Below are 25,511 nucleotides of genomic sequence, written 5' to 3'. Positions count from 1 at the left end.
GGTGCCTCGGTCAGACGCCGGGTGTGAGCAGGGTGAGCCGCTCTTCGGGTGGCGGTGCTGCTGTGCTGGGTCAGGGGTGTTTGCGGGTGATGCCTTTCATGCGGGCGCCGGTCTCCCGGCGTCTCCCTCTGGGCCTGTCGTTAGCATGTTAATGGCCTTTGTTTGAATGTCTGCAGGTAGGGCTTGAACAAACTGGCTCCCAAAAGCTTCATTGCTCCCCTTCCCAGGAGAGGCTGTTATTTGGTAAGGCTGCGGTTAACCTCACCTGGCTGACGTGGTAGGAGGATGTTTGCTCTTGGCAAGTCAGTGCTGGCGCTGCAAGTATCCCTGCAGAAAGAAACAAGGTGGGGGAGGAGGGGGTCAGTGGGGATGGGGACTTCCAGAAACAAAAGAGAAATTTGTGCTCCCTGAAATTTGTGCTCCCCACAGGCTAAAAATCACGCCTGGTGTCAGGGCTGGGGTCTCGGGTGCTGAGCGCTCGTTGCCTTTGAGTAGTTGGCAGTCTGAGCCTCAAGACAGAAATTGGGCTGCTGATGCAGGTGCTGAAATACAGAGCTAGGAGCTGAGCTTTCGTCTCTCTCTGAGAAGCGGAGTATTAAATTCACATCCTGACACGGTGCTGCTTTAAACATCGTGGGGAGCATCCGAGCAATGCAAGCCCTGCCCCAGCCTGTAACAACGGTGTGAGTAAACACAAGCTATATTCCCTGCGCTCTCAAACGTATGGACGGTGGTTCCCTGAGTGCTGCGGATCTGACGCTGCGTGGTTAATAATGCCCTCCTTGCTGGATGCAGCAGTTGGATCAGCCTTCCAACGCATTCGTTCAAGTAAAGAAATAAAACTGCTGTTTACTTGTTTTATGGCTAAGACACACGCAAAGCAGCTTGGTGCGTCGGGCTGATGGTATCGCTGCCACTGTCGGGTGATAATCGCATTGTATAACACTCATGTGTTCACCTGGGGTCAGGAGCAGATTGAAATCTGTCTGCTTGCTTCTACTCCAGGCTCCTTTTGAAACCCATCGGTTTCAGCTACCTCCTTGAGTCGCCTCGCTCTCCTCTACCTGAATTCTTGCTGATCTTGCCCCTTCTCTCCAGCCAAGTCACTGGGACTTGAAGGCAGCTAGACCTTGGCTATCTATTCTGGAACGGAGTCAAGGCTGCTGGTCATAAAGCTATACACACGTCTACATTTTTGATAGTATGTTGTCAGCATGCCTGGGCAGCTTCTCTCACATTTAGTACAGCAGGAGCTAGTCATCCCCGTTTTCCTGTAGTATGTACGCCTCTTTCGGTAGGGAGCTTGGCATGATGTTTTGCTGTTGCTTTGGCTTTAGTGCAGAATCACCTGATTTTAAATGACCAAAAAAATGTATGAAACTACTGAAAGTGTGTGTGTGTGTGTATAGCGATGTGTCTGGGTATTTAGAAGACAAACCAAGCTAACGTATCCTTTTCAACAAACTTAAATGATTATTTAAATTCTGTATTTCATTTTTGATCTTCTGCCTCACTTCCCTATTTCTCCAACTCATTTAGAAGATAATACCTTTTCATTCTTACAACTTCTGAATTGGTCACTTTGATTTTTTTTTTTCCCCTTTAAAAAAATAATTCTTTTTTCCCCCCACTCTGGAACTGTTAATTTATAGGAGGAATTTAACAACTAAAACTGAGCTGGACTTGGACCTGGACTGTTCTGAGTGGTGGCAGATGACAAACCAAGGAGCCACGGTCTCAAGTTGCAGCAAGGGAAGTTTGGGTTAGATAATAGGAAAAGCTTTCCCGTGAGGAGGGCATGAAAGCACTGGAACAGGTTACCCAGAGAGGTGGTGGAAGCATCCGTGGAGGGTTTTTTTTTGTTTTTGTTTTTTTTTTGAAGTTAGACAAAGCCTTTCCTGGGATGATCTAGTTAGGGCTGGTCCTGCTTGGAGCAGGGGGTTGGATGAAATGATCTCCTGAGGTCCTTCCAACCTTCTCCCTTTTTTTTTTTTTTTTTTTTTTATGATTTCAAGCTCTGCTGACCGGGTTACTTAACGGAGCTCTACTTCCATCCAGCATTTCTTCCCACTCGGCATGCGGTGGTGCGATGCCCGGGTCGTGCGTCGGGTGTCTGAGAATTCTGCCATTTCCCTCCAGAGACTTATTCCAGAAACTAACAGCTGTGGCATCAAAGTTCACTGCTAACTATAACTTGCTGCCTACACCCCAGCTCTTGTTTCTACCAGCTTGCTGTCACATACCCCACACTCATGTGGCTTTTAGCCTTTGCACATGGCTGGTACCTTCATCCTTCCCTATGTACTTGGAGCAGGCGCGGGCAAAAATCCAGCCCATGGGCCATTTCCCAGCTGCCCCTGCCTGCATGGCTGGGGCCGGTCTCCATGGAGACCCCAGCAGCAGCTGCGCTGTGATAGCGCAATGCTGGGGTTTCCATGGAGACTGGCCCCAGCAGTGTTGGCAGGGCGTGTGGCGGGATGAGGAGCTGCTCCAGAGCCATTGGGACGGGTGGGCAAAATGCAGCCCATGGGCTGGATGCGGTCCACCAGGCCATTCTCTAGCCCGCAGGGCCCCTAAAAAATTTAGAAAATGAATTCTTATCTGCCTCTGGCTGCCTGTCATGCGGCCCTTGATGGCTTGCCAAAACTCAGTAAGCGGCCCTCTGCCCAAAATAATTGCCTGCCCCTGCGCTGGGATCTCGCAGCGGCAACAGCTTCATCCAGATCCGGGGCAGAGCTGCAATCTGCAGCTTGTATGCTCTGGGCAGGGGCGTGCAGGCAGCAAATCGCAGCTCTGCCCTGCTCCTTGCAGCGGTGATGGCGTGCTCCAGAGCCGGGGCAGAGCTGCGATCTGCGCAGACTGCACGTCGCAGCTCTGCCCCGGCTCCGGGCAATGCTGTCACCGCTGCAAGATCCCAGCAGCTCTGGAGCAAGTCTCTGCCCCACTGCCCACCCTGCCAGCGCTGCTGGGGCGGGTCTCCACGGAAACCTCAGCATTGCCGGTGCTGCTGGGGTCTCCCTGGAGACCGGCCCCAGCCGCGCGGGCAATGAAGTCCACTGCCAGCCGGATCTGCCATTTTGTGCGCTCCTGACTTAGAGGGTGGGTGACACTGTCCTGAAATATGATGGCCCAGCCCAAGCCCTGAGCTGCGTATGCCATGTGTTTGTCCAAACTCCTGTGGCATTTCTAGCAACACCTGTCGAGGTAAGGAGTGAAGTGAGTCACCAACCACAATAGTATTGTTGGAGGAACGAGTGTAACGACGAAGACGATATTTTGGCCCTGGAGAACTTGGCCTCACAGCTCAGTCCTTTTAAACACTGGATAGTCGGAGTAACGCTCTCGGCAGTCCACGAGCTCCAGTGCAGTCCGTGCAGGTAGCTCCAGTGACGCCAACAGGATGCCTCGCCGGTGAAAGTACTGTGCGCAGCTGGCAGATTTAGAAAAATGGGCTCTGGTAACGGGGGAGTTGGGTGGGCAGAGGCGGGGGTGAGGTTTGGGCTTACCAAGTGTTAGGATGCCATGGCGGTTCAGATGAGTCATTCATGTGACCATTTCTGTTGCAAAGCAGTTTTGGTTAGGCTGCACGTTGCGGCTCGAATCTGGGTCAGAAGGGAAGAGCAGGGGGCGTTTGAGGGAGATCAGGGGGCAGATGAACACACCAGGGAGGTAGAGGAGATGCACGGGGAGTTGGGTGAAGATGGGTTTGTGGTGGGGAGTCCACAGAGAAGACTTGTATGGTCCTGTAATAGTTGGAGAAGTTTGCACTGGAGGGTGAGAGATGCCAAACCGCTAGGGGAGGGGGGGGGTGTTTGGTGGCCTTGTGAAATATAGATACTGTGAAATTAGGATGCACTTCTTCTGCATATCTAGCGTGACTGTCTGCCAGTAGTCCTACTGAAACTCCTTCGTGTCAGCCCAGATGCCTCTGCAATAAATTCTTTCACACATTTGAATAGACTGCGAACTCCTGGGACTGCTCTGTCGACATGAGGGCTGTCGTGGCACATAACATGATGACCGCACTGTGTCCGCTCTTCCAGGTGTAAAGCAGGTTGTCTGCCCCGAGATGGGGTGAGCTTGGATGTCCCTCTTCCTCGCCTGGGATTTCTCTGTAGCTCCTAGCACCCTGTGCAAGCGCAGCGGGCGCTAAGGACAGTGCTGGAATGACTGGAAACCTGATGTTACCTCGAGTGTGTCTTAACATGGATTATCTTTTCCTTGTTTTTGTCACTCTATCTGCTTTCTGGAAGATTTGAGTAATGGCGTGGAATGTGTTTAGCAATCGGCTTTCGGTTCATTCTTCCTCTTCTTTGTAACAGGCGCTAGGGAGTATTAGCGTGGTTAACCAGTAGGATCCAGTTTGCAACATTATTAAGGAAAGTCCCAGCCCTGTTGAATCTGATGACTGACAGGTTTGTTTTTGGGGTTTTTTTGTTTTGTGTTGTTTTCTAACTAAAATCATTTTATAATTTCTAGCTGCCACATTCAAAGATTCAAGAACATGTTGAGGGGGTTTTTTTCACTGTTAACTTTCTGGGGGAGGGTTGGATCTGAATACGTGTTTGGATGTTAAACTCAGACTTGGTTTTTCAGCTGTTGCTTCAGGCTTTTTTGACTAGCGGCCTGGATTTTTTTTTTCCCCTCCCCCCCTTACAAAATGCTAGTATAGCTCTGCTGTCCTGTACCTCGTGTGAATTTGGACATGTGCAGCTTAAGGAAAACTAGAGCAGTGATTGTCAACCCTATTAGATTCAAGGCACCCCCCATAATTGTTTTCTGAATGTAGTGCCCCCCCAGGTGAGAACCACTGCTGTACTGTCTCAGCTTATCAACTTTATCAGATTAAACTAATGCAAGCAGGAGTGCCTGGTCCATCCTCCTGCAGATACTCTCTCATCGGGCTCTACGCGTGCCTCACGGAAATGGGAATGGAAACCTCTAAAACTCTTGGTTTGGAGATGATACCGTTTATTAGACCAACTAAGACATTGCAAACAAAGATCTTTCTTTGCAAGCTTTTGGGCTCAGGGAAAATTTAAAGATGGCAAGCCTCCTAGGTAGAAAAATGTGGGGACTTGCACCCTTCCTCAGGCTTAGGGAAAATTAAAGATGGTACATGAGCCAGAAAGCTTGCAAAGAAAGATGTTGTTTTTTTTTTGTGATGTCTTAGTTTGGTCTAATAAAAGATATTGTCTCTGAACCAGACATTTTAGAGTTTTGCGTTTCTGTTGGTCTTGGACCAACACGGCTACCAACTACATCCCTGAATGATGGAAACGGTGGCAGTTTCACCTGGCTGTGGCTGCAGTAGCACCCCAGTTGAGAACCACTGTAGACTGGGCACTGGCACATACTGCTGAGTCTCTGGTCTGGCAGACTGGAACCAGAAAGAAATCAATCAGCACGCTGTTGGTTCTTACAGGATTATTAGGGCTTCATTTGGGACCTGTCCCAAAGACCTTGTAACCTGAATAGAGAAGGCAAAAGGCAACAGCGAGGAAAGAAACACGTTGCAACCTTAAGAAGAGGTGTAATGGGTTACAGGTATAACCAAGAGTAGACCCTTGGTCTCCCGCATTTCAGTCCAGTGTGTGGGCCCCAGGACCATACCGAGTGTACAGACATCATGGGATTGTACCCTTTAAGCAGAGGGGCGGAGGCAGTGTCAAGTCCCATCTTAAGGGCTGTAGGAAAGGTCAGTTTTAGCATCTACAGGGACATAATGGCTATAGATGTGTGGTGGAGCAGCTTGTGTTAATCTAATTTGTATTTGCTCTTCTTGACAGCATCTTTTGGTTTTTGAGGTAGATCACTGCAGAAATATTAATGTGCAGCTGCCTTTTTATGTATTGAACTGGAACAAGCTTAGGCAACTCAGGGCTGATGGTTTCTCTTAGCATGGGCAAGAAAGATTTTTTTAACCTTGTATCAGGTGTCCAGGTTGTAGCTGTATTGGTCTAGGGGAAAAGGCAATCGGGACTCATAGAGGAGATGATATCTTTTATTAGACCAACAAGATTTTTGCCAAAAAACAATGCACCAATGCCGGATGAAAGGTGTTTGTGCCTGAAAGCTTGCAATTAAAGAATTTTTTTAGCAAAAATCTTGTTGGTCTAATAAAAGGTATCTCTGCTATGAGTCCTGATTGCCTTTTAACCTTGTATGTAGTCTCATGTCCCCCCAGGCTGTCATCCTTGAGTGAAGTGTGGCACTCGCCTTGCCTGGCTGTATCCTGCCCCTGTGTCTTCATTGTGGGCTGTCACTCCCGCCCTTAACTCTGAACACTCCTGGTGCCTATTGGTATTGTCACCTTCATAGCAAACACTAGTTGTCTCGAGACAAGAGGTTAAAGGCAGGGAAGTTTCTAAAAGTTACGGGCTGCTAGTTTTTTATACCCTCTTTAAAAAATATAAAATAAAAAAAGGAACATAACTTCATCATACTGCATGCTTTGTGTTTGTACCTCCATTGTCCAAAAACAAGACAATATATTTAAATGAGAGGATTTTTGTGGGTGATATCTTTTATTGGCCAACTTTCTTGGTTGGGGTAGGCTTAGCCAAGCTTTCACGGTCCTCTTCCTCCAGGTTTTAGGTGACACATTTTTAGGTGTCATCAAATTTTGTTTTTTTCAGACTTTGCCTTGAAACGCTTGAGATATCAGAAACTGGTTACACCAATACGACAAGTCTCTCTGTAAAGCAGTCCATAGCATCCATTTCTTTAGAAAAAGAAAGGGATGCTTATTTTCTGTTTCTCTGTTCAGCGCAGGCTTCCATCAGTAGAAAAGCTGACTAATAAGGGGGAAGGGCGGACAGGCCAAGAGAGAGAGTCAGTGTAAGAAAAATGAGGAGACTTGCTAATATTCCTGTGTGAAGCACGATGTTTGATAAATACTGACGGCATCCAAATGGGCTTTGTAACTTAACTAAGCCAATCCCGATATTACGGTAGATTTGTATAAATCTGAGGTTTCATTAAAAATGAAGCAAAGCTGCAGAGCCTTTTACGCTGTAGGGAGAACACTTGAGCTACTACGTGACTTAGCGCAGTAACTGGATTAGCAGTGACAAGAGTGCAGTGGTGATGCAGCAGGGACCATCTCCAGTGGCTGCAGCGCCATCCTGTCCCCCCGTCCCCTCCAGGCCAGCTACTCCAAGTTATCCCATCACTCTTAGCTCAAGTTAAAACACTTTCGCATGGTGGGAATCTGGTTAGGAGCCAAGTTGGGGTGATGGCCTTGCACTAGCAGTGCAGCGAAGACGAGCCCTAAAGAAGCTTTTGACATCTTTTTAGGACCATGTGCTAGAAGGCTTCTGCTCACACTTCCTGCCAAGCATCCTTACAGCCTTTCGATTCAGTCTTGCACATCTGTCTTTGGAAGGACCCCTGTTGATTTTTTTAGTAGGGGTTGCATGGAGGGCTTATATAACTGTGTCGGGCATTCAAGAGATCAGGTGGGCCCTTCTTGTCTTGATGTGATGAAATTGTGTGGTTTTTAGCTGGAAATGTACAGGGCCAAATTCTGCCCTGTTGTACTGGAGCAGTAGCAAATTACCTGTGGTTTACTTGGCTTTGCTTGGCCCGAGTGCTGTAATGAAGAGCTGTGACGAACAAGGACATTCAAGGCATAAGAACACGTGCCCCCGCATTTCACAGTCCCATTTGATCAGGAAACATTGAGCAGCCAGCACCTTAGAGGTTATACCTTCTTGTTATACATCCAATTAGCGTCATCATCAGCGATTTGGACGATGGGGTGAAATGCAACCTGTTTAAATTTGCTGATGATACCAAAATTTGGGGTGAGGTGAGCACGCTAGTAGGGAGGGAAAGACTGTAATAAGACCTGGATGGGTTACAGGAGTGGGCTGACATCAACAGGATGCGTTTCAACACTGGCAAGTGCAGGGTGCTGCACTTAGGCAGTAGAAACCAGCAGCACACTTATAAGATGGGGAACCCCTTGCCTGAGAGCACGGAGGCAGAAAGGGATCTTGGAGTCATTATTGACTCCAAGATGAACACGGGCCGACAATGCGAGGTCTCGGTTGGCAGGGCTAACCGCACCTTGTCATGCATCCACAGATGCATCTCAAGTAGAGTCAGGGAGGTGATCCTCCCCCTCTATGTGACGCTGGTCAGGCCGCAGCTGGAGTGCTGTGTCCAGGTCTGGGCGCCCCATTTCAGGAGGGATGTGGACAGCATGGAGAGGGTCCAGAGGAGGCCACCCGCATGATCCGGGGACAACAGGGCAGACCCTACATTGAAAGACTGCGGGACCTAAACCTGTTCAGCCTTCACAAGAGAAGGCTGAGGGGGGACCTGGTGACGGTCTGTAAACTCACTGGGGGGGACCAGAAGGGTTTAGGGAAGACTGTTTCCCCAGTGCCCCCTGGCATAACAAGGAGCAATGGACACAAGTTATTAGAGAGCAGATTTAGATTAGACATCCGCAAGAACTACTTCACAGTCGGGGTGGCTAGGAGCTGGAACCAACTTCCTAGGGAAGTGGTGCTGGCTCCTACCCTGGGGGTCTTTAAGAAGAGGCTTGATGCCTACCTGGCTGGACTCATTTGAGTCCAGTCTTTTCTCCCGCCCAGGCGGGGGGTCGGGCTTGAAGATCTACAAGGTCCCTTCGACCCGACTTCTATGATTCTGTGAACGTGTTTGCATAAATGTGCACGTAGGGCATCAGCCACTGAGGTGGCCTGTTATAATAGATTTACCCATAGGCAACACTAGTTATTGCCAAGTCCCAGCCTTTCACAGTCTGCCTTGGTCTGAGCACCTTTCTTCCTTCCTCCTGTCACCTGACCAGGAGACTGGACCTCGCCTCCTCCAACGAGAATAGAGGCCCTTGGGTCCTGGTGAGGTCCTGGGTGGGACCAAGCCAGGGCAGTCTTAATTAGGAGAAATCAATTTTAATGGTCTGTCTGTCCTTAGTCCTCTGGGATCCAGTTCCGCCCCCCCCCCCCCCCCCCCCGCCCAAATGGGGAGTTTCAAGTTTAATTTATAACCCAGCATTTTGACAAATTTCCTCCAGTCTTTCTTAGTAGCCAGGGAGTAAATCAGCTGTGTTGTCTTGCTTCCTCTATAGCTCCTGAAGCCCTGCTTTTCTAAGTGGCAGTGATGTACAATCAGCCCTGCCAAGAAACCCACTGATCCTTTCCACATGCCCCCTTCTCTGGCCCTGTGCATTGGAGGCACTGCAGAGATTTAGGAGGATGCTCTCTTAAAGGAGCCCCTGATTTTCATTCTCTGTCTCTGCAGAGCATAACTGCAGCCCCAGAGAGAGGAGCAGCCAGCGGCGGGATGTGGGTGAGCTGGCTTTTCAGTCCCTGAAAGGCCCAGCTAAGCGAACTTTCCTTGGAGGAAGCAGCAGCAAACAGAGGGCAGATCGATACGATTGGGCTGTTCAATAAAATGTTCTGTGTAAAGCATTCGGGCACTATAGTGACAAGTACTATAGGAATGCCGCCCCTGGGGTAAGGGTCACTTGTCATTTTGGGTAGTTACATCTAAGTTCCCATAGCTTGTCTTGGCTAATCAGGTTTTCAGGGGTGTATCTTAATTCAAATTCAGCTCCACCTGGCTTCCTGATGTGGGTGAAAAATGAATCTGCCTCTGGATTGCTTAAAGACGATAGATGCAAGTCTTCTCAGTCTGTAACTAGAAACACCTATTTAGCTGCCTTGAGCTTGCGGGGAGGAAGCCGTCATTCAGTCCTTTTTTAGCATGTGAAGAATCTTTTGATGTGCAATAATTGGCCTGTCTGCTGCAGCATCCTTTTCAGCTCCTGTGCACTCCAGTAATTGCTGCATTATAAAATATTTGAAGCATTTTGTACAAATTCTGGGCCATAAATTATGTAGTAGGGGAAATGGAAATGTGCTATAGCTTGCATTTCCAGGAAGCAAGAGACTGCACCAAAAAATGATGCACTGTAAGCTGCTGTTCCAGTGGCGTGGATGTTTTGCAGAGTCATGCTGGATTTTTTTTTTTTCAAATATATTCTCTCTGGCAGGTTTCCCAGAGTAGCTATTGGAGCAACAGCAGTAACCAGAAGTGATGCATATCTCCAGCTGTTTGATTACAGTGTATTGGTCTTGATCCAGTATCCTGGTGGTGTTTAAATCTTCACCTGTGCAATGTCTGAACTTCAATTCTGACTTTAAAAGTAATAACAATAGATCCATTTTTTTTTTTTTTTAAACGTGTTTTTCTTTTTTCTCCCCACGTTTTAACCATACGAGATGTCCGTGTGAATGCTGCACGCTGGTCATGGGAGAGCTGTTGCCACGTGTACTCCTCACTGAGGTTCATTTTAGCTATTTCTTTTCCCCTTTGGGACAACTGATGACAACTGTATAGGAGACGGCTTCTTTGAAACCAGTGGCATGCCTTGCTTGGTAGATGCTGCACTGGTGAAGGGTGAAAAGATTGCGTAGTCCATCAGAGTCGGTGAAATGCCAGGGGCTGGACAGAGGAGATTTTATAGATGTACCTGATTCTCAGTCCCAGTCCAGCCAGAACCACACACAATATCTTAATATTGGGGTGGGCCAAATGTGGCCTGGGGGGCCCTGAAAAAATTCTATCCAGACCACAGGGCCCCTAAAAACTTTAGAAAATGAATATTAATCTGCCCTGGGCTGCCTGTCATGCAGCCCTCAATAGCTTGCCGAAATTCAGTAGGCGCCCTCTGCCCAAAATAATGGCCTGCCCCTGTAATTACTATCTGGGTGTTTTCTGGAGAACTGGGAGGGGGCAACTGAACCTGTGTCCCTTGTGCCATGAACTCCTAGATAAAACAACGCGAGGGGTGCCACGGCACCCGGATTGGGAACTGCTGCTCTGCGGGAAGCTTCTGTTCATATTGGGAACTCTTCACTTGAACCGTAAATCAAATCTGAAGTCCCCGCTCGTGGCCCTTAAGTATTGCTGAAGCGCGTTTGCAGGGCCTCCAGCACTGTTTACCTCCTAATCCCCTCGGACAGGAAAATTGTGCTTAGTCTGTCTGCAAAAGCGGAGTGTAAAATAAGGTGCGCTAATACCAGGCAAGTCTTAATGACTTTGCTGCATCCAGGCACTGGCAAAATCCATCGCGTCTCCTCATCCCCTTCTGTTCGATCCCCAGAGGTGTTGGCTGTTTCTTCCCTGAATGCTAGCATCTCCTCCTGGCCGTTCAGCTCTCTTCTCTCCTCTGGTTGCTGTAGGCAGATGAATTGTTAAGTGTGTTTTTTTTTTTTTTTTTTTTTTTTTAAAAGGCTGGGAAGCTTCCTTGGATGAGACTGCAGTTTTAAATGTTTGCTGAAGGGAACCGTCGGATATAGGGCGTCCCTGTTAAGATGTCTTATCTGACTAACGTCCTGCCTCTCTGTCTTTCAGCTGCTTGTGTTCCTTGGCACCACCTATGCTCAGTCCAAGCTGCCGTCTGAACCGCATGCCATAAACCTCTCTTCTGGCAAATACCACCACCTCGACCGTGCCACTAACAAAGAACTGATCTGTGACAAGTGTCCCGCAGGAACCTACGTGTCTAAGCATTGTACAAAGACCACCTTGAGAGAGTGCAGCCCTTGCCCAGTTGGGACCTTTACCAAACACGAAAATGGCATTGAGAGGTGCCATCTCTGTAGGAAACCGTGTGAACCACCAATGACTGAGAAAATAGCCTGTTCTGCCTTGACTGACCGGGAGTGCACTTGCCTGAGTGGTACTTTTCGGGTTAATGACACCTGCAGACTTCATGCGGTGTGCCCAGTTGGCTGGGGCGTGCGGAAGAAAGGAACGGAGACTGAGGATGTCAAGTGTAAACAATGTCCTCCCGGTACCTTTTCGGATGTGCCTTCTAGCGTGATGAGATGCAAACCGTACACTAAATGCTTGGGAAAAAACGTGCTGATAAAGCTTGGGACAAGAAAGAGTGACAGCATCTGTGGGGATCCCTCATCCCTCCTCAGCACAGTGTCTTCGTCAAGCCGAGAAGAGTCTGAAGAACGCTACGAAGTTCGATCTACCACTTATTTTCCCAAAGGTAGCTTTGGCCTCTGGCTCTAATTTTAAGGCTGTTTTGTTCCACGTATCTGGTTGGGGGACACGATTACAAAACGCTAGACTCCTTTATTCTGTTAAAAGGCGCCTTGCCGTCTTGCATCATGGATTACGGGCTTGAACTGTATAGCTGCTCTAGGGCTAGAACAATTTGGAAACCCTTTTTAAAATACCAGTGACTGTCCACCTCCACTGAAATGTGTTCCAGCCCTATGGGGTAGATGTCTAATAAATCAGTTGGCAACTATTATAGGAAAGCTTGAAACAGTGATTTCCTACAAACTATTAGCCACCTGCAATAGGACTTCCTTATATAGCGTAATAGTCTGCTTTAATATGGTTCCTCTTTCACTCCCCTTTTCTTGTATATGTAAGATTCCCCACCACCAACTGCTTGTAGAAAAAACATGGCATTTTATATCAAATTATGATTTATATCAAATATGTGCTTTGACTTCATCTAAAATTATACATGCTTTCAATCTTTGCCGCGTTGCTTTTTCTTCTGAATGTGTAGATTGCCTGGAAAAAGCAGCTAGCTGGTCTGTTTTAACTCGCTGAAGGGAAACTGCACGTCATGCAGGGGGAAAAAAAGCTATACTTGAAAGTGCAGTTAGCTGAGTTTAACCTCCCTAAAATAGTCACTTCTTTTAAAGGTTAGATGCCCAGTTTGTGATGCCTGAAAGAGGAATAATGTTCACCTAGGCTGGATTGGGAATAAAACCAATCTGCCAGGCTGCAGTTCTTGCTGTGGGTGGCCTCTTTTGTTTTGTGCAAGACTTGCTGTTGCTAAATCTTACCAACTACAAGTTCTTGTCAAGTGCATATTCTCTGATGGTAAGAAGGTTGAGTAAGAAAATCTGTATTAAAAAGCACAATCAGTTTTGTAGACCAGCAACTGTAAGCCCCTTTAGTGTAGGGTTATAAACTTTACAGGTAAATATTGTTGGCTTGAAATCTTTCCTGTGGAAGCTAAAACCCCCAGGGACTTGCACAAACTTTATGCTTTCTAAAAGATGAAGGTTTATGTAAATTTTGGCTAGATGCAAATTAGCAGCATCCCTCTAATTCACTCATTTTCTTTAGTTGACATCCCTGAATTTATGCTTGTAGCACAGGCGTAGTCTGCCGGCTGGATTGGGCCTGTGGAGCCCTGTCATCCAGGCTGTGGTGCTGCCTGCAGGAGTCAGACTGGCCCCAGCCCTGGCCCTGCACGTGGAACTAGTCTGGTATATGATGCCTAGGGCAGGTCCAGGATGCACACGGTGTGCTGGGGCCTGATATGTTTGGCGTCCTCTTATTAACTAACAAGCCCAAAGTAACAGAGATGACAAATTCATGATGCAGCATAGTACTGTAAAATCTCAAACCTTTCTTTTGATATAGGTACAATTAAAACTCAGCGCCCTCACTGGATAAATGCTTTTCAAGGGCTGCCTTGAGCCTAGTACGTTTCGTTTCCTAGTCCAGGCCAGCGAAGTGTCTTTGTGTTGCTTATGACTCTTTGTACGTGTGATCACAAGGTTTCTTTTCCTTTTGCAGGTATGACCCCTTCATTTTCAAGCTTTGCTGCCTCTCCTAGACCAAATGTGTACAACACCACAAAGGAACCAATAGATGTTTACAACGAAACCTCAGCAAATCAGACGGATGGTGTCAACCTGACCGTCTCCAGGGCTATCGATCACCAGCAGCGCTACCACCACACACATGCCAGTCAGTCGGTCCTGAAAGTGCAGCCAGCACTGGAGATGACAGGAGGTGAGAAGGCGAGCATCCCCTACAAGCCTCCCAAGAGAGGACTTAACCGCCAGAATGCCCACAAGCATTTCGATATCAATGAACATTTACCGTGGATGATTGTCCTGTTTCTGCTGCTAGTTCTCGTGGTTATAGTTGTGTGCAGCGTCAGGAAAAGCTCACGGACTCTGAAGAAGGGACCTCGGCAAGATCCCAGTACCATTGTGGAAAAGGCTGGTCTGAAAAAAACATCAACTCCAACGCAGAACAGAGAAAAATGGATCTGTTACTGCAACGGGCACGGTGAGCAATATTGCTCGGGGAAGTGACAGCCGGTGGAATATGGAGGATTGGCGGGGGGTCGTGTCTCTTTCTCTCTTAACCTCTTCCAAAAATTCTTCAAGTTTTTCTTGCCTGTTTAGACTTGCCACATCTGCCATTAGCTGCAGATATCTGTAGGATGCTTTTGGTATGCCATGTTCCTGTCTAGTGAATCAGTCCAACGCTTCTTTGCTTACTGTGCCTCATAACCAGCCCCATCCTTCCTCCTTCCAGCTGCATGCTCTTCCTTAAGCTGCCTCTTTGCTTCCTGCCTGCTTCCTCTGATCTCTACGTCCTCGCTCCTACCATCCCGTTTCTCCCATTGTAGTTCTTCCTGACCAGTTTTCCACAGGCCTGCTCAAGGTGTAATCTGTCCTTGTCACTGCTCCTTTTTCCATCTGAATCCCTGTTAAGAGAAGCTTTGAAAGAGGCGGTACCCTGCCTTCCCCTCCCTGCTTTCTTCCTCAGTCTGCACTTGGCTCCTCTGTCACCTTGGTGTACACCTAGCTGTCTCTTGCAGTCTTTCTGCCTTTCCAACCTCTCCGCCTAGCTTTGGAGGGATAGTCCCCTTCCTGGCCAAAGCCTTGACACCAGCCAGCATCTCAAGCTCCAGATGCTTTGACTTATAGTTTCATAGTTTCTAGGGTCAGAAGGGACCTGAGTAGATCATCTAGTCCGACCCCCCCACCATGGCAGGAAACAATACTGGAGTCAAACAACCCCAGCAAGATGTTCATCTAACCTTCTCTTAAACACCCCCAGAGTAGGAGCCTGCACCACTTCTCTTGGAAGTTGGTTCCAGACCCTAGCCGCCCTGACCGTGAAGTTGCGCCTCCTGATATCTAGCCTAAACCTTCCCTCTGCCAGCTTGTGACCATTATTCCTGGTCACTCCTGGCAGTGCTCGGGGGAACAGGGACTCCCCCAATGCCTGCTGGTCCCCTCTGACTAGTTTGTAACAGGCCACTAGATCCCCCTCAGCCTTCTCTTGTGGAGGCTGAACAGGTTCAGGTCCCGTAGCCTCCCCTCGGAGGGCCTGCCCTGCTGCCCCCTGATCATGCGAGTGGCCTCCTCTGGACCCTCTCCATGCTGTCCACATCCCTCCTGAAATGTGGGGCCCAGAACTGGATGCAGTACTCCAGCTGCTGCCTAACCAGTGCCGCATAGAGGGGGAGGATCACCTGTTTGGACTTGCTCGAGATGCATCTGTGGATGCATGACCAGATGCGGTTGGCCTTCCTGACTGCCTCCCCACACTGCCGGCCCATGTTCATCTTGGAGTCAGTGATGACTCCAAGATCCTTTTCCGCCTCCGTGCTGACAAGAGGGGAGTTCGCCAGCCTGTAGGTATGGTGCCGGTTGTTCCTCCCGAGGTGCATCACCTTGCACTTGTCAGTGTTGAAACCCATCCTATTCTCATCCGCCCACCCTTGTAGCCCGTCTAGGTCTGATTGAAGCCTGATTCTACCTTCTAGTGTGCCCACGTCCCCCCACATCTTAGTGCCATCAGCAAATTTGAACAGGGTGCTTTTTACCCCCTCGTCCAAATCACTGATGAAGATGTTGAACAGTGCGGACCCGAGGACCGAGCCCTGGGGGATCCCACTGCCCATGTCCCTCCAGGTCGAAGATGACCCATTCACCGCCACTCTCTGGATGCAGCCCTCCAGCCAGTTGGTGACCCAATTGACTGCATGGGTGTCTACACCGCAGCCCCCCAGTTTCTTAATGAGAACGGGGTGAGAGACAGTGTCGAAGGCCTTCCAGAAGTCCAGGAAGACGATGTTCACTGCTACCCCTGCATCTAACGATCTGGTAACCTGATCGTAGAAGGCCACCAGGTTGGTCTGACAGGACCTGCCACTGATGAACCCGTGTTGGTTGCCCCTAAGCATGCAGTCCCCAGCTGGCCCCTCCTGTATGTGTGCCAGCATAATTTTCTCGAACAGCTTGCCTAGGATCGAGGTAAGACTGACTGGCCTATAGTTTCTTGGGTCCTCCTTCCTCCCCTTTTTTGAAGATTAGCGCAGTCCAGGTTGTAAAGAGCAGAAGATAGGTGCATCTGTTCTGCACCCAAACACCAGACCTACTCCCTAGAAACAGCCCTGCCCCTCCTAAACAATTAACCCTTCACCACCCCCTCGCTACCCTGACAGCCCATTTGCTCTTGCCCATCTAATGGTGTGCTTTCACTTATCCAGCAGTACTCCCACAGACAATCTCCTGTTCCCCTTGTATTGCAGACAACTCCTCTGCCAAGTTGGCCTCTGTAGACCATTGCTAATGTAGCCTCAGCACTAAGAGGAGGCATCCTGGATCCCATTTACACCTCCTGATCCTACGCATGGGAGAGGCTAAGGGCCGCCAGCAGAGGCACCCCCACCTCTCTGAATTCCTTATCCTGCCATGCTCAGATTTAATCCCAATATCCTCATCATGATTGCACCTTGCCAGCCTACTACAGGTGATCCCCCTCCCATTCTACATACTTGCACCTAATGCAGTAAAGGTGGAGAGGTGGTTAGCTTCGGTAGTCTGAAGTCAGGTGGAAGGTGGCAGTGCTGCTGAGTGCTTGCAGGTGATTCCCAGGAACTGCTATCAGCTGGTGGGGGGCAGAGGTAGGTAGTGAAGGCGAGGTGGGCGTGTGTTTTCCTTCTTGAATTCTGGAAACTTGTTGCTGAACCTAACCTGGAAGAGTGTGAGATGCCTCGGGGCAGCCGTCGCTGGGCTTTGGCAGAGTTCTGCAGGTGGCTTTTCTAGTTCAAATAAGGAAACGTGGTTGTTCTGTAGGCACTTGTAATTACTGGGTAGTATTGGGATAGATGTCAATGTGGCTCGGTGCTTGCCTGAAGTCACACTGATAAAGAGACACCTTACAACGGCGTTCCTGTTTTACAGGTGGGAAAACAGGTACAGGTGAGCTGACTTAACTTACCTTCTGGTTTCACCTCGGGCCAGTGGTGAAGCTTGGAGTAGACCAGAGATCTCTCCAGTCCCAGGCCACATGGCTGCTGTAGGAATATGAGGTCATTGTCTCCCTCCTAATAAATGCTATAGCTGTGCTTCAAAATGCTTAGAGTATTTGGGTACTAATTGACCAGGTTTTCCACTTTCGACGGACTCCTTACCCAGCAAGCCAGTTAACTTGTCAGAGAAGCAAGTTAGATTAGTTAGACTCAACTTTTTTTCTTAACAAATCCCAGTTGGCTTTTTCTTACCACCGTATATTCCTCTAGGTACGTGTACATTAACTGAATTGTTTTAGTGCCTTTATGGGGAGTAGTGTTAGACTGAGTAGTCTGTAATTTCTTGGGCCCTAGTTTTTCCCATTTTAGATGGACAAGCTGTTTTCCCATCATCTTTTAAGAACCTTCCCTATCCTCCATGAGTGCTTTAGGATGGATGTTGGCAATCCCGCTGTTACTTTGGTTATCGCCTCAGATACTCGTGGGCAGATTTCATCAGGCTCTGCTCATCTGAGTACATCTCGCTGACCTATGTGTTGTTTTTCTGTTCTGGCCTGCACTTCTATCCCATTGTTTGGATGGTTTTAATGATCTCATCACAGTTAATCTTTAAGGCCTGAAGCAAAGGCAGCATTGGGTACTGCATCCTTCTCTGCATTAGCCATTATTTTGTTCTCATTCCTCATTACTGTGATACACCTATAGTTGCTTTGGGTTTTCTTTGTATTTCTAGAACTGCTTCTTGTTGCTTTTTCTGCCACTTGTTTTGTAATGTAAACTTTCCCATTTTAGCCCTGCATGGTCAAGCTATTCCTTTTATACTTCTAATTAAGCATGTGTTTTCCTTTCTGTATCTTTTATATACCTCTGTTTTGAATTTCAAGTCCTTAGAAAGCTCTCAAAGCAGGCATATTGACCTCTGATTGCACTTTTGATCTTGCATTGGATCGAGATTGTGCACTTCGGTATAGTCTTTCAGTAATTGTTCCCTTCCCTGCACTCTTAACTAGTTCTCCTAAGGTGATTTTTGCATTCTCTGATGTTGGCTGAAGAAGAGCATGAGATGCCATACTAGGTCAGCCCACATGTCCATGGAGCCCAGTATTTTGTATCTCAGTGGCACAGAATAGATCCTGTGGTGGAGAGCACTTATGACTTATCCAGACTGATCTCTCCCACACCCATCTTCCCTTACAGCTTCCACCATTTAGAGACCCCCAAAGTCCTAATTTGGTGCTTGCACTTGAACTCTGAAGTTTGTTTATTGCTAAAAGTCTCTTTTTGTGTGGCTTGGCTGTTGGAAGTTAATTTATTTGTAAATATTTTGCTCAGTGTGGGTCCAATTCAATGGTTACAGCTTGTACCCTTCCAGGTCTTATAAAATATGGGTGGTTCATCCATCTTATAACCTGTATGACAACACTTGCTAAATTTGTATATCCCATTTTCCATCGGCTGTGTTACTGCAAGAAATATATTTAGGCGATGACCTGTATTCCAGGAATACCGTCCTTGCTTAGTCTTAAACTTGAATTGTAAACCTCTGTGGCCCATGCGGCACTCCTGATTCCAAAGGAACTGGAATAAGAGCACTTGGATCAATGACCCTTGCCTTGCGTGATGCAGCTTCCTGGGATGCCATTAGATCCTTTTAAGGGTGGCATGGGATGTCCCCAGCATGTGACTCACAAAATGAATCCAGAGATGTCAAATGGGCATCCAGAGCATCAAGACCCCTCTGCCCTGCTGTGCTTGTTCTGAGTTCTCTGCAACAGGAGAATTGCTCTAATATATTTTTTCCCGTGGTCAAAAAAACCAAGTGAAAGCTAAGAGCTGGCATTTCCAAAGAGAACCTTAAGTCTAAGGAGATTGAGACCTGCTAATTTATCAAGCCTCCTGTAGGCAACGGGGCTGGCAAACCTTATAGCAGAGTAGGATATCCTTTTGCTCCGTCTCCTGAGCCCTGGGGTGTCCTGATCGGGGAATTTCCTGGAGAGGGTGGAGGAAAGGGATCCACGTGTGTTTCAGCACAGAGTTCAGACGTGTGAAGCCTCCTGTTCATCTGTTTTTCATAGCTGGATAAGAACGCAGCGCAGCGAGATGAACACGGCATAAATTAATAGCTTGGGGTTGTGTGACCTATTTCAGTCGTCTCCATGGATGAACTTACTCCCTTATCAACACGCCCCATCTCAGCTGCTCGCCCCAGGCCCAGCGCTGTTTGGTGTCTTGCCACCAATATCCCTGTTCTCAATTTCCGTATGGGGTACAGGGGTTTTTTTCCCCCCCTATGCTAACTCAAGGAAGCAAACTGGGTAAGACTCTCTAGAAGAGCATAATCCTCCCCCGCTTCCCCTCCACCCCATCCTGTCACCCACGTGGGGGAGAACGTAGAGTTGACAAGCTTCCCTCTCCTTGCCGCAACCACAGGGCCCCTTCCTTTGCACTTGTCACTGAGCTGGTTTTTTGCCAATAGTTTGGGCCACTCTGCTATTGCAGCAAAATTTTCACTTGGAGACCCCTTTTCCCTTTCTCCCATGCTAGAGATCTCCCAGTTGGTATTTTGTACTGTCAGTTTGAAAGTCTGTGGCTTGACAATGCAGGCAAAATGAAAGAAACCTGTTAATACTTTGTCTAACTGCAAATGCAGCTGTAGCACAGGCGGCACCAGTTCGGGTTTCCTTGCAACAGACTGTTTTAATTTGGTGGCTTTAACCAAAATGTCTCTGATACCGGGTTAGTTTCTTCAGGGGGTTTGTGGACACATTTCTCTGGTTTAAGTACCAAGCAGATCTGACTCTTATGCCCCCATCTCTTGCAAATAAGAAGCCAGGATAGTGGAAACTCAGGGGACGCGCACTGTTCATTAAATTAACCCATCACAGAACTGTGGACGCCTTGAAAACAAACCCGAGAGGACCGAAGCGAAGCAGATTGGCAGAGTTTCGCTCTCGGATGTAGGAGCAATTTGGGTGCATGCAGGGTAGGGGGGGAAATCTCTGCTGCGTGTCCTCCCCTGAAGCACCTACCGCAAAATGCACAGATGCATTTCGGTAAGAAACTCATGGCTCGGTTCAAAGGTTTGGAACGTGCGGCGTTTCATGGCCTGAAATCTCTGAGGCTCGAGGCACCCCTTGGAAAATGACAGCTTCTCTTAGCTTTCACTCACCTCTTGACTACAGAAAAATAATAGAGCCATTTTGCTGCTGCAAAGCACTTGGACTGCAACAGGTCAGCATGCTTTTGACACTGGGTTTCTATTTGCAATCATGGGGTTTATCTTGTGAATCGTGTGTAGGTGTTTTAGCACTTTGCTGCATAATGTTATGCAGCACCTTGCAGCGCCCTGGTTGAAAATCGCTGCTTCAGACCGATTTCAGATCCAAATTATGCTGATGTTGGCTGAAAGTTAGAATCCGTATCGGGTGTATTAACTCAATCTGTTCTGTGGCCCAGGAGGTAGGGATCCAACTGTTAGACTGCCACAACTAGCAGTCTGGCTGGCAGTGCCAAAAGGGGCACCATGGAACCGATTTGTTCCTCCCAAATCAGGGTTAAAAATTGCAGGTGAACCTGTGCCTTGACATATGCCCTGCCCTGCTCTGACCATTTCTTCTGTAGAAGAAATGCTGTCAAGCCTGCCGGTCTAGCAGCTGTGGGGGCTGCTCAAGTCACGCCACTTAAGATACCTAGATACCGTTAAGAAATGCTTGGGTGATCTGACCCCAGCTGACTTCCTGTCCGTTGGGTGGGGAGCTGGACCGGATGATCTCGCAAGGTCCCTTCTAGCCCTAAAGTCTATGAATCTATTAATCTACGATGTGCGTATTAACGAATCGCATTTGAAAGGTGTATGTAAAAGTTTTGCTCGCATCTTTTCATCTCTTCCCTTGATCAGTTCAGTAAACAGCTGTAACCTCTGGCTGTAAAGAGAGAACTTCTGCCCACTATCAAATTCATAAAACTTTAAAAGCAGGTTTCATTTAGCATTAATATGCTTTAAAACTAATTTAAACTCTTTTAAACGTGATATTCAGATGTGTCAGTTGAAGAGATGTGGGAGATTTGGATCTTGTGAAATCTGGGGTCATACAACAGATGCATCTAGCAGTGGCTGGGATTGGTATTTCTCTAAGTGCAATACTGTGTTTGTGAGGATGTGAATACTAGAGTGAAGTGGTCCAAACTAAGCATTTTAATCCCCAGTTCCCGAATGTGCGTACTTTATCCTGCTGCTTTGAGGAATTTGAATAAAATACCATATTTTCTTGTATAAAACCCTCCCCCAAATAGAACATGCACCTTTTGTAGAAGGCAGAATGTAGAAACTCAGACATGCGGAAAACAGCTTTCCACTTAAAACACTCACCCTGATTTTGGGGGCAAAAGTGTGTTACATGTGGGGAAAATAATCCATGGCTCTAATGCTAGCCCAGCTCTTGATGGCACAGATTTGAGTCTGAATTGCTAAAGCACTTGTAATGCTCTTGTAATCCAGCATAGCAATTCTTAGCATGGGACATTATCCCTTGTGTTTTTATCCAGTCTAAATCAGTGGCTCTGTCCTGAGTTGGCGTTTTTGTACCTTAAAACAAACTGCATGACAAGTAAACCTAAAATTAGTTCTAGGCAGCTGGAGCTAAATAAAAGCCTATGTCCTTAACATGAAGTTGCTCCATACACAGACTCAGAACAGCTTAAACGGTGCAGAGGTCTTGATGTGGCTTACCGTGACTCACCAGTGACCCGAGCATCAGGGCAGCGGGGCTAGTGATACCATTGCTCCCAGTCTTTAGTGACTGCCTGGCCTTAGGTAAATTAAACCATTCTGCCTCTGTGTTTCTCTCTGTAAAATAGACAGTGTTCTTGCGGGGGGGGGGGAGGACGGGACGGGACTAGTAGTCTTTTTTGGCATCATTTTGGAGGTGAAATGCTCTTGGCGCACTCCAGTTTCTGGATTTTGGGGTTTCTTAGCACCCGAGATTTGCTTTTTAACAAAGTTGCAAACCTTTGTACAGCAGCTTTCTTGCCAATGAAATGAAACCTCCCAGTTGGGCCGCTGGAAATGTAATCCATTCTTATTTTATAGCCCCTATTTTAACACTTGGTAGGGGATAGGCACCACAGAGAAAGTGGGAAATGCCTTGTAGTAGGGGATGGCAAACTACAGTCCACGAGCCAGATCCAGCCTCCAAAGAGATTTGATCCAGCACGTGTTTTTACTAGCATCCTGATAGCTCCCTGCTCTCGCCTAGCTGTCCTGTCTTGCCCGCGGTTTGTGCGCTCTGCAAACTCTCCTGCTGCCCCAGAGGTCCTGGCTTTGCATAGAGAGCTTCCAGCCCTCTCTCTGCTTGCCATCGCCGCTGCATTATCTGGTCCAGGTTGTTACCACGCTCTTTGGTGATTGTGTGTTTTGGTGGAGGCAGAGCTAGGGGTGGGGCAAGCTAGAGTGAATTAGGGGTAGGGAAAGCAGCTCCCTTGTGCAAAGCAGGGACAACTAGAGTGGCCGCAGGGGTTCAGTGGCATGTGGCAGCTTGGTGGCAAGCTCTGGCTTATTGTTAGGGCAGAAGTTATCAACTTTTATAGTGGCCTTTTTTTTTTTGCAGGGGCTGTGAGACAACCAGTGCCCCAGGGTGCTGTGGCACCCGTGGGGAGGCACGCAGCTCCTGCACACTTGTCTTTTGGCTGCCTGGGAGCCTGCTCTGGTCCTCCCGCCTGCTTGCTTACACAGCCAGCTAGCCTGCTGTGCCAGCCCTCTTTCTAGTAACAGGAGCCCCCAAAGGGAGCTGTGACAGATTGGCAATGGAGCCCAAGTGTCCCAAGACCATCTTGATCCTTGCCCGGAAAGCCAGTTTAACTTTGTGATGCTGGTGTTAAACTATGCAGTTAAGATGCTACATTTTGTCTTGGCATGATATCTTGAGCTCTCCTGCTTCCTTTGAAGCATTCGTTTTTTGGCAAATGCCTCCGTCTCCTTTCCTTTCTATTTTGTACGCCCCAAAAAGAGGGAATGCTGCATATCTTGTGCTGCCCCAGTCTTGCCCACGTCAAAGTTTGCGTCAGATTTTGCAAAACCAAACGACAGCTTGACATGGGACAGCGCAGCTACACGGGCTTTTTTGAGATGACAACTTGTTGCTTGCTTCAACATGCTGTCCAGGTTTGCAAAGCAAGGGAAAGCAACTGTTACCCAGGCAGGCATCTCATCTGGCTTAAACCCTGGAGGTGCAGTTGGCTGGAGGCTGAAAATTGAAAATTGGTTCCAAGTGTCAGCAAGGATGGCGGGTGGCTGCGTTTCCGTGCAGCAGTGTCACTTCACCCTTGTGCACTTCTCCTCAAATGTTCTTAATTGTGAATCCACGCGCTATTTGGCACGGGATGCGTTTTGCTTCTATTTTGAAACAGCTAAATGACATAAGATGAGGTGGGAGACCACTTACCCTCTGGTAACTGAATGGTGACTTTTGGTCATCAAAGAGAGAGAGAGAAGCTCAATTTAGCTTTGTAAAAATGTTGGATTGGGGTCTTGCCAGACCTGTCCCTAAAGTGCAGAGGGTCCTTGGCTAAGTCAGCTTTGGGGGGTGGGGATGCTTTCTTGCTCTGGGCTAGCTGAGACTTTATATTCAGCAGCTTTGCCATTGATTTTGTTCCCCTTTCCAGCCTGTTAGCAAACTGATGGCTTTTTCAAGGCCTAGCCAGAGATCAAAAAGATCTGATGACCTGTGATTTTTAAGTAAGATAAGTGGCTGGTGTCTTCCATGTTAATTGAGCTGCTGCTGCTTGGTTGTATGAACTGAGGTGACTGGTTCCAGACCAAGTGCAAACTTATTTGCAAATATGAGCTAGATGAAACCTTGCCGAAGGGCTGCTTGGGAAGCAGCTGTTTAAAAAGCTACCTGCAGAAGCAATCGGATCGGATCCATGGTAGATCAATAGATGTAATAATGCTTGTTGAAAAGAGCTCAGGACTTCATGCTGCAGCAGAATATGTAGTAGAAACTGGTGGGGGGGGTGTTATTTAAAGTGCAGTTCTTCAAGTGTTGGTCTTTGCTCAGTGACTTCCTAGTTCATGCAAACTTGCTCCTGGCTGGAAACACTTTCATGTATTGCTGAATCTTTCTGTCTAGTGTGTCACCAGGAGTAGTACACCCAGCTAGCAATTCCCCTGGTATGTGAGGCAGGATGGACTCTAGCTGCTTTTAGTCTGGAGCAAAACTGTCAAAAGTATAAACACATGGGAAGCTGGAGAGGGCTAAGTAAGGAGGTACTGTTTTGCCATGTTTTGTTGACAACCGCTTTTTATTTTATTTTTTTTTCCTTTTCTAGCAGTTATCCAAAATGACAAATATGACTCGGAGAGCATGCATGGAGCGTCTCTGTTCATACAACCAAGTACGTTTTGCTTGGCCATATGACACCACTGTAGATTTATCATGGGCTTTCAAAATTCAGAAGATCTGCAGTAGGGAGGATTCGGATGGATTAGACCTTTGTTCCCCTCCAAGTAACAGTACCTTCCTTCTTAAAATAGCTTCTAGAATACACGTTTATTCCTGATTATGTCAGTGAGTATTGCCATGCCTTAGAGTTGGGCTGTTTGTGTGCAAGAGGTGTGACATCTTTTATTAAACCAACTAGACAGTTGAAACTTTTTTTTTCCACCCCCCTTTTTATTTGCAAGCTTTCGGGCACATGCATCCTTCCTCAAGCATAAAAGAATGCAAAGATTGTAACATTTCTCCCAGGTAGAAATGAAAATTCATATTTCACAAGAGAGCAGTGTAAGATCTCTTGGCTGGAAAAGTTCATTTTTCATTTTACACAAATTAGGGTCAGATAAGTTGAAGCAGTCTATTTACTTCAAACGTGTCTGATGGCAAGCAGGATGTTGAATTTTATGCTTCGTCCTTGTTACGATGTTTAATATTGCATGGGAGGATTGATGATGGAAGGGTTTCCTGGGCAAGGAATTTCTCTTAGGTTGAGGCTGTTTTGCAGATATTCAAATTTGGCTCAAAACAAAAGGCTGGAGCAAGGGCATCGGCTTCCAGGTCTCAAGGTGTTGAATTTTGCTTCCTCCTTGTAACGTTACAAAGTTTTCATTTCAAAACAGCTAATTGCGATAGCTTCCATGTTTCAGGGGTACAGGGGTGTTTTTAGCCATGTTGGTCTAAGAATACAAGCAGTCAATGGGCAGAGGCAGTATCTTTTATTAGACCAACTAGACAGTTGCAAAAAAAATGTTTCCTCTTTTAGATTTGGGCCACAACTTAATGAAGAGGAAGCAAGAGCACAAAAGTGGTCTAGGAAAGGACTTTTTTTTTCTATATAAATCCTTGTAGTCACTGTTTCCGTGACTTCCGCCCCCCCCCCCGGGAATAAGTAGGTGCCAGCTCCCTTCAACTCTCACTATTTTTTCTTCCAT

General features: G+C 47.5%; 1 protein-coding gene across 1 annotated transcript in view; it reads left to right on the top strand.

Annotated features, from left to right (window-relative positions):
* Window positions 1-25,511, top strand: part of TNFRSF21 (TNF receptor superfamily member 21) — a 65,221-nt gene that overhangs the window by 611 nt on the left and 39,099 nt on the right. The window contains exons 2-3 of the mRNA XM_090031292.1: window positions 11,395-12,043; window positions 13,603-14,103. Coding sequence (XP_089887418.1) covers window positions 11,395-12,043; window positions 13,603-14,103 — 1,150 coding nt within the window. The remainder of the gene's footprint in view (window positions 1-11,394; window positions 12,044-13,602; window positions 14,104-25,511) is intronic.

Source organism: Crocodylus siamensis, chromosome 1 (genome assembly GCF_052110815.1).
Source record: "Crocodylus siamensis isolate JL-2025a chromosome 1, ASM5211081v1, whole genome shotgun sequence".
Classification (NCBI taxonomy): Eukaryota; Metazoa; Chordata; order Crocodylia; family Crocodylidae; genus Crocodylus; species Crocodylus siamensis.
The sequence above is the reverse complement of the archived record's forward strand: the minus strand, read 5'-3'. Positions and strand labels throughout refer to the sequence as shown.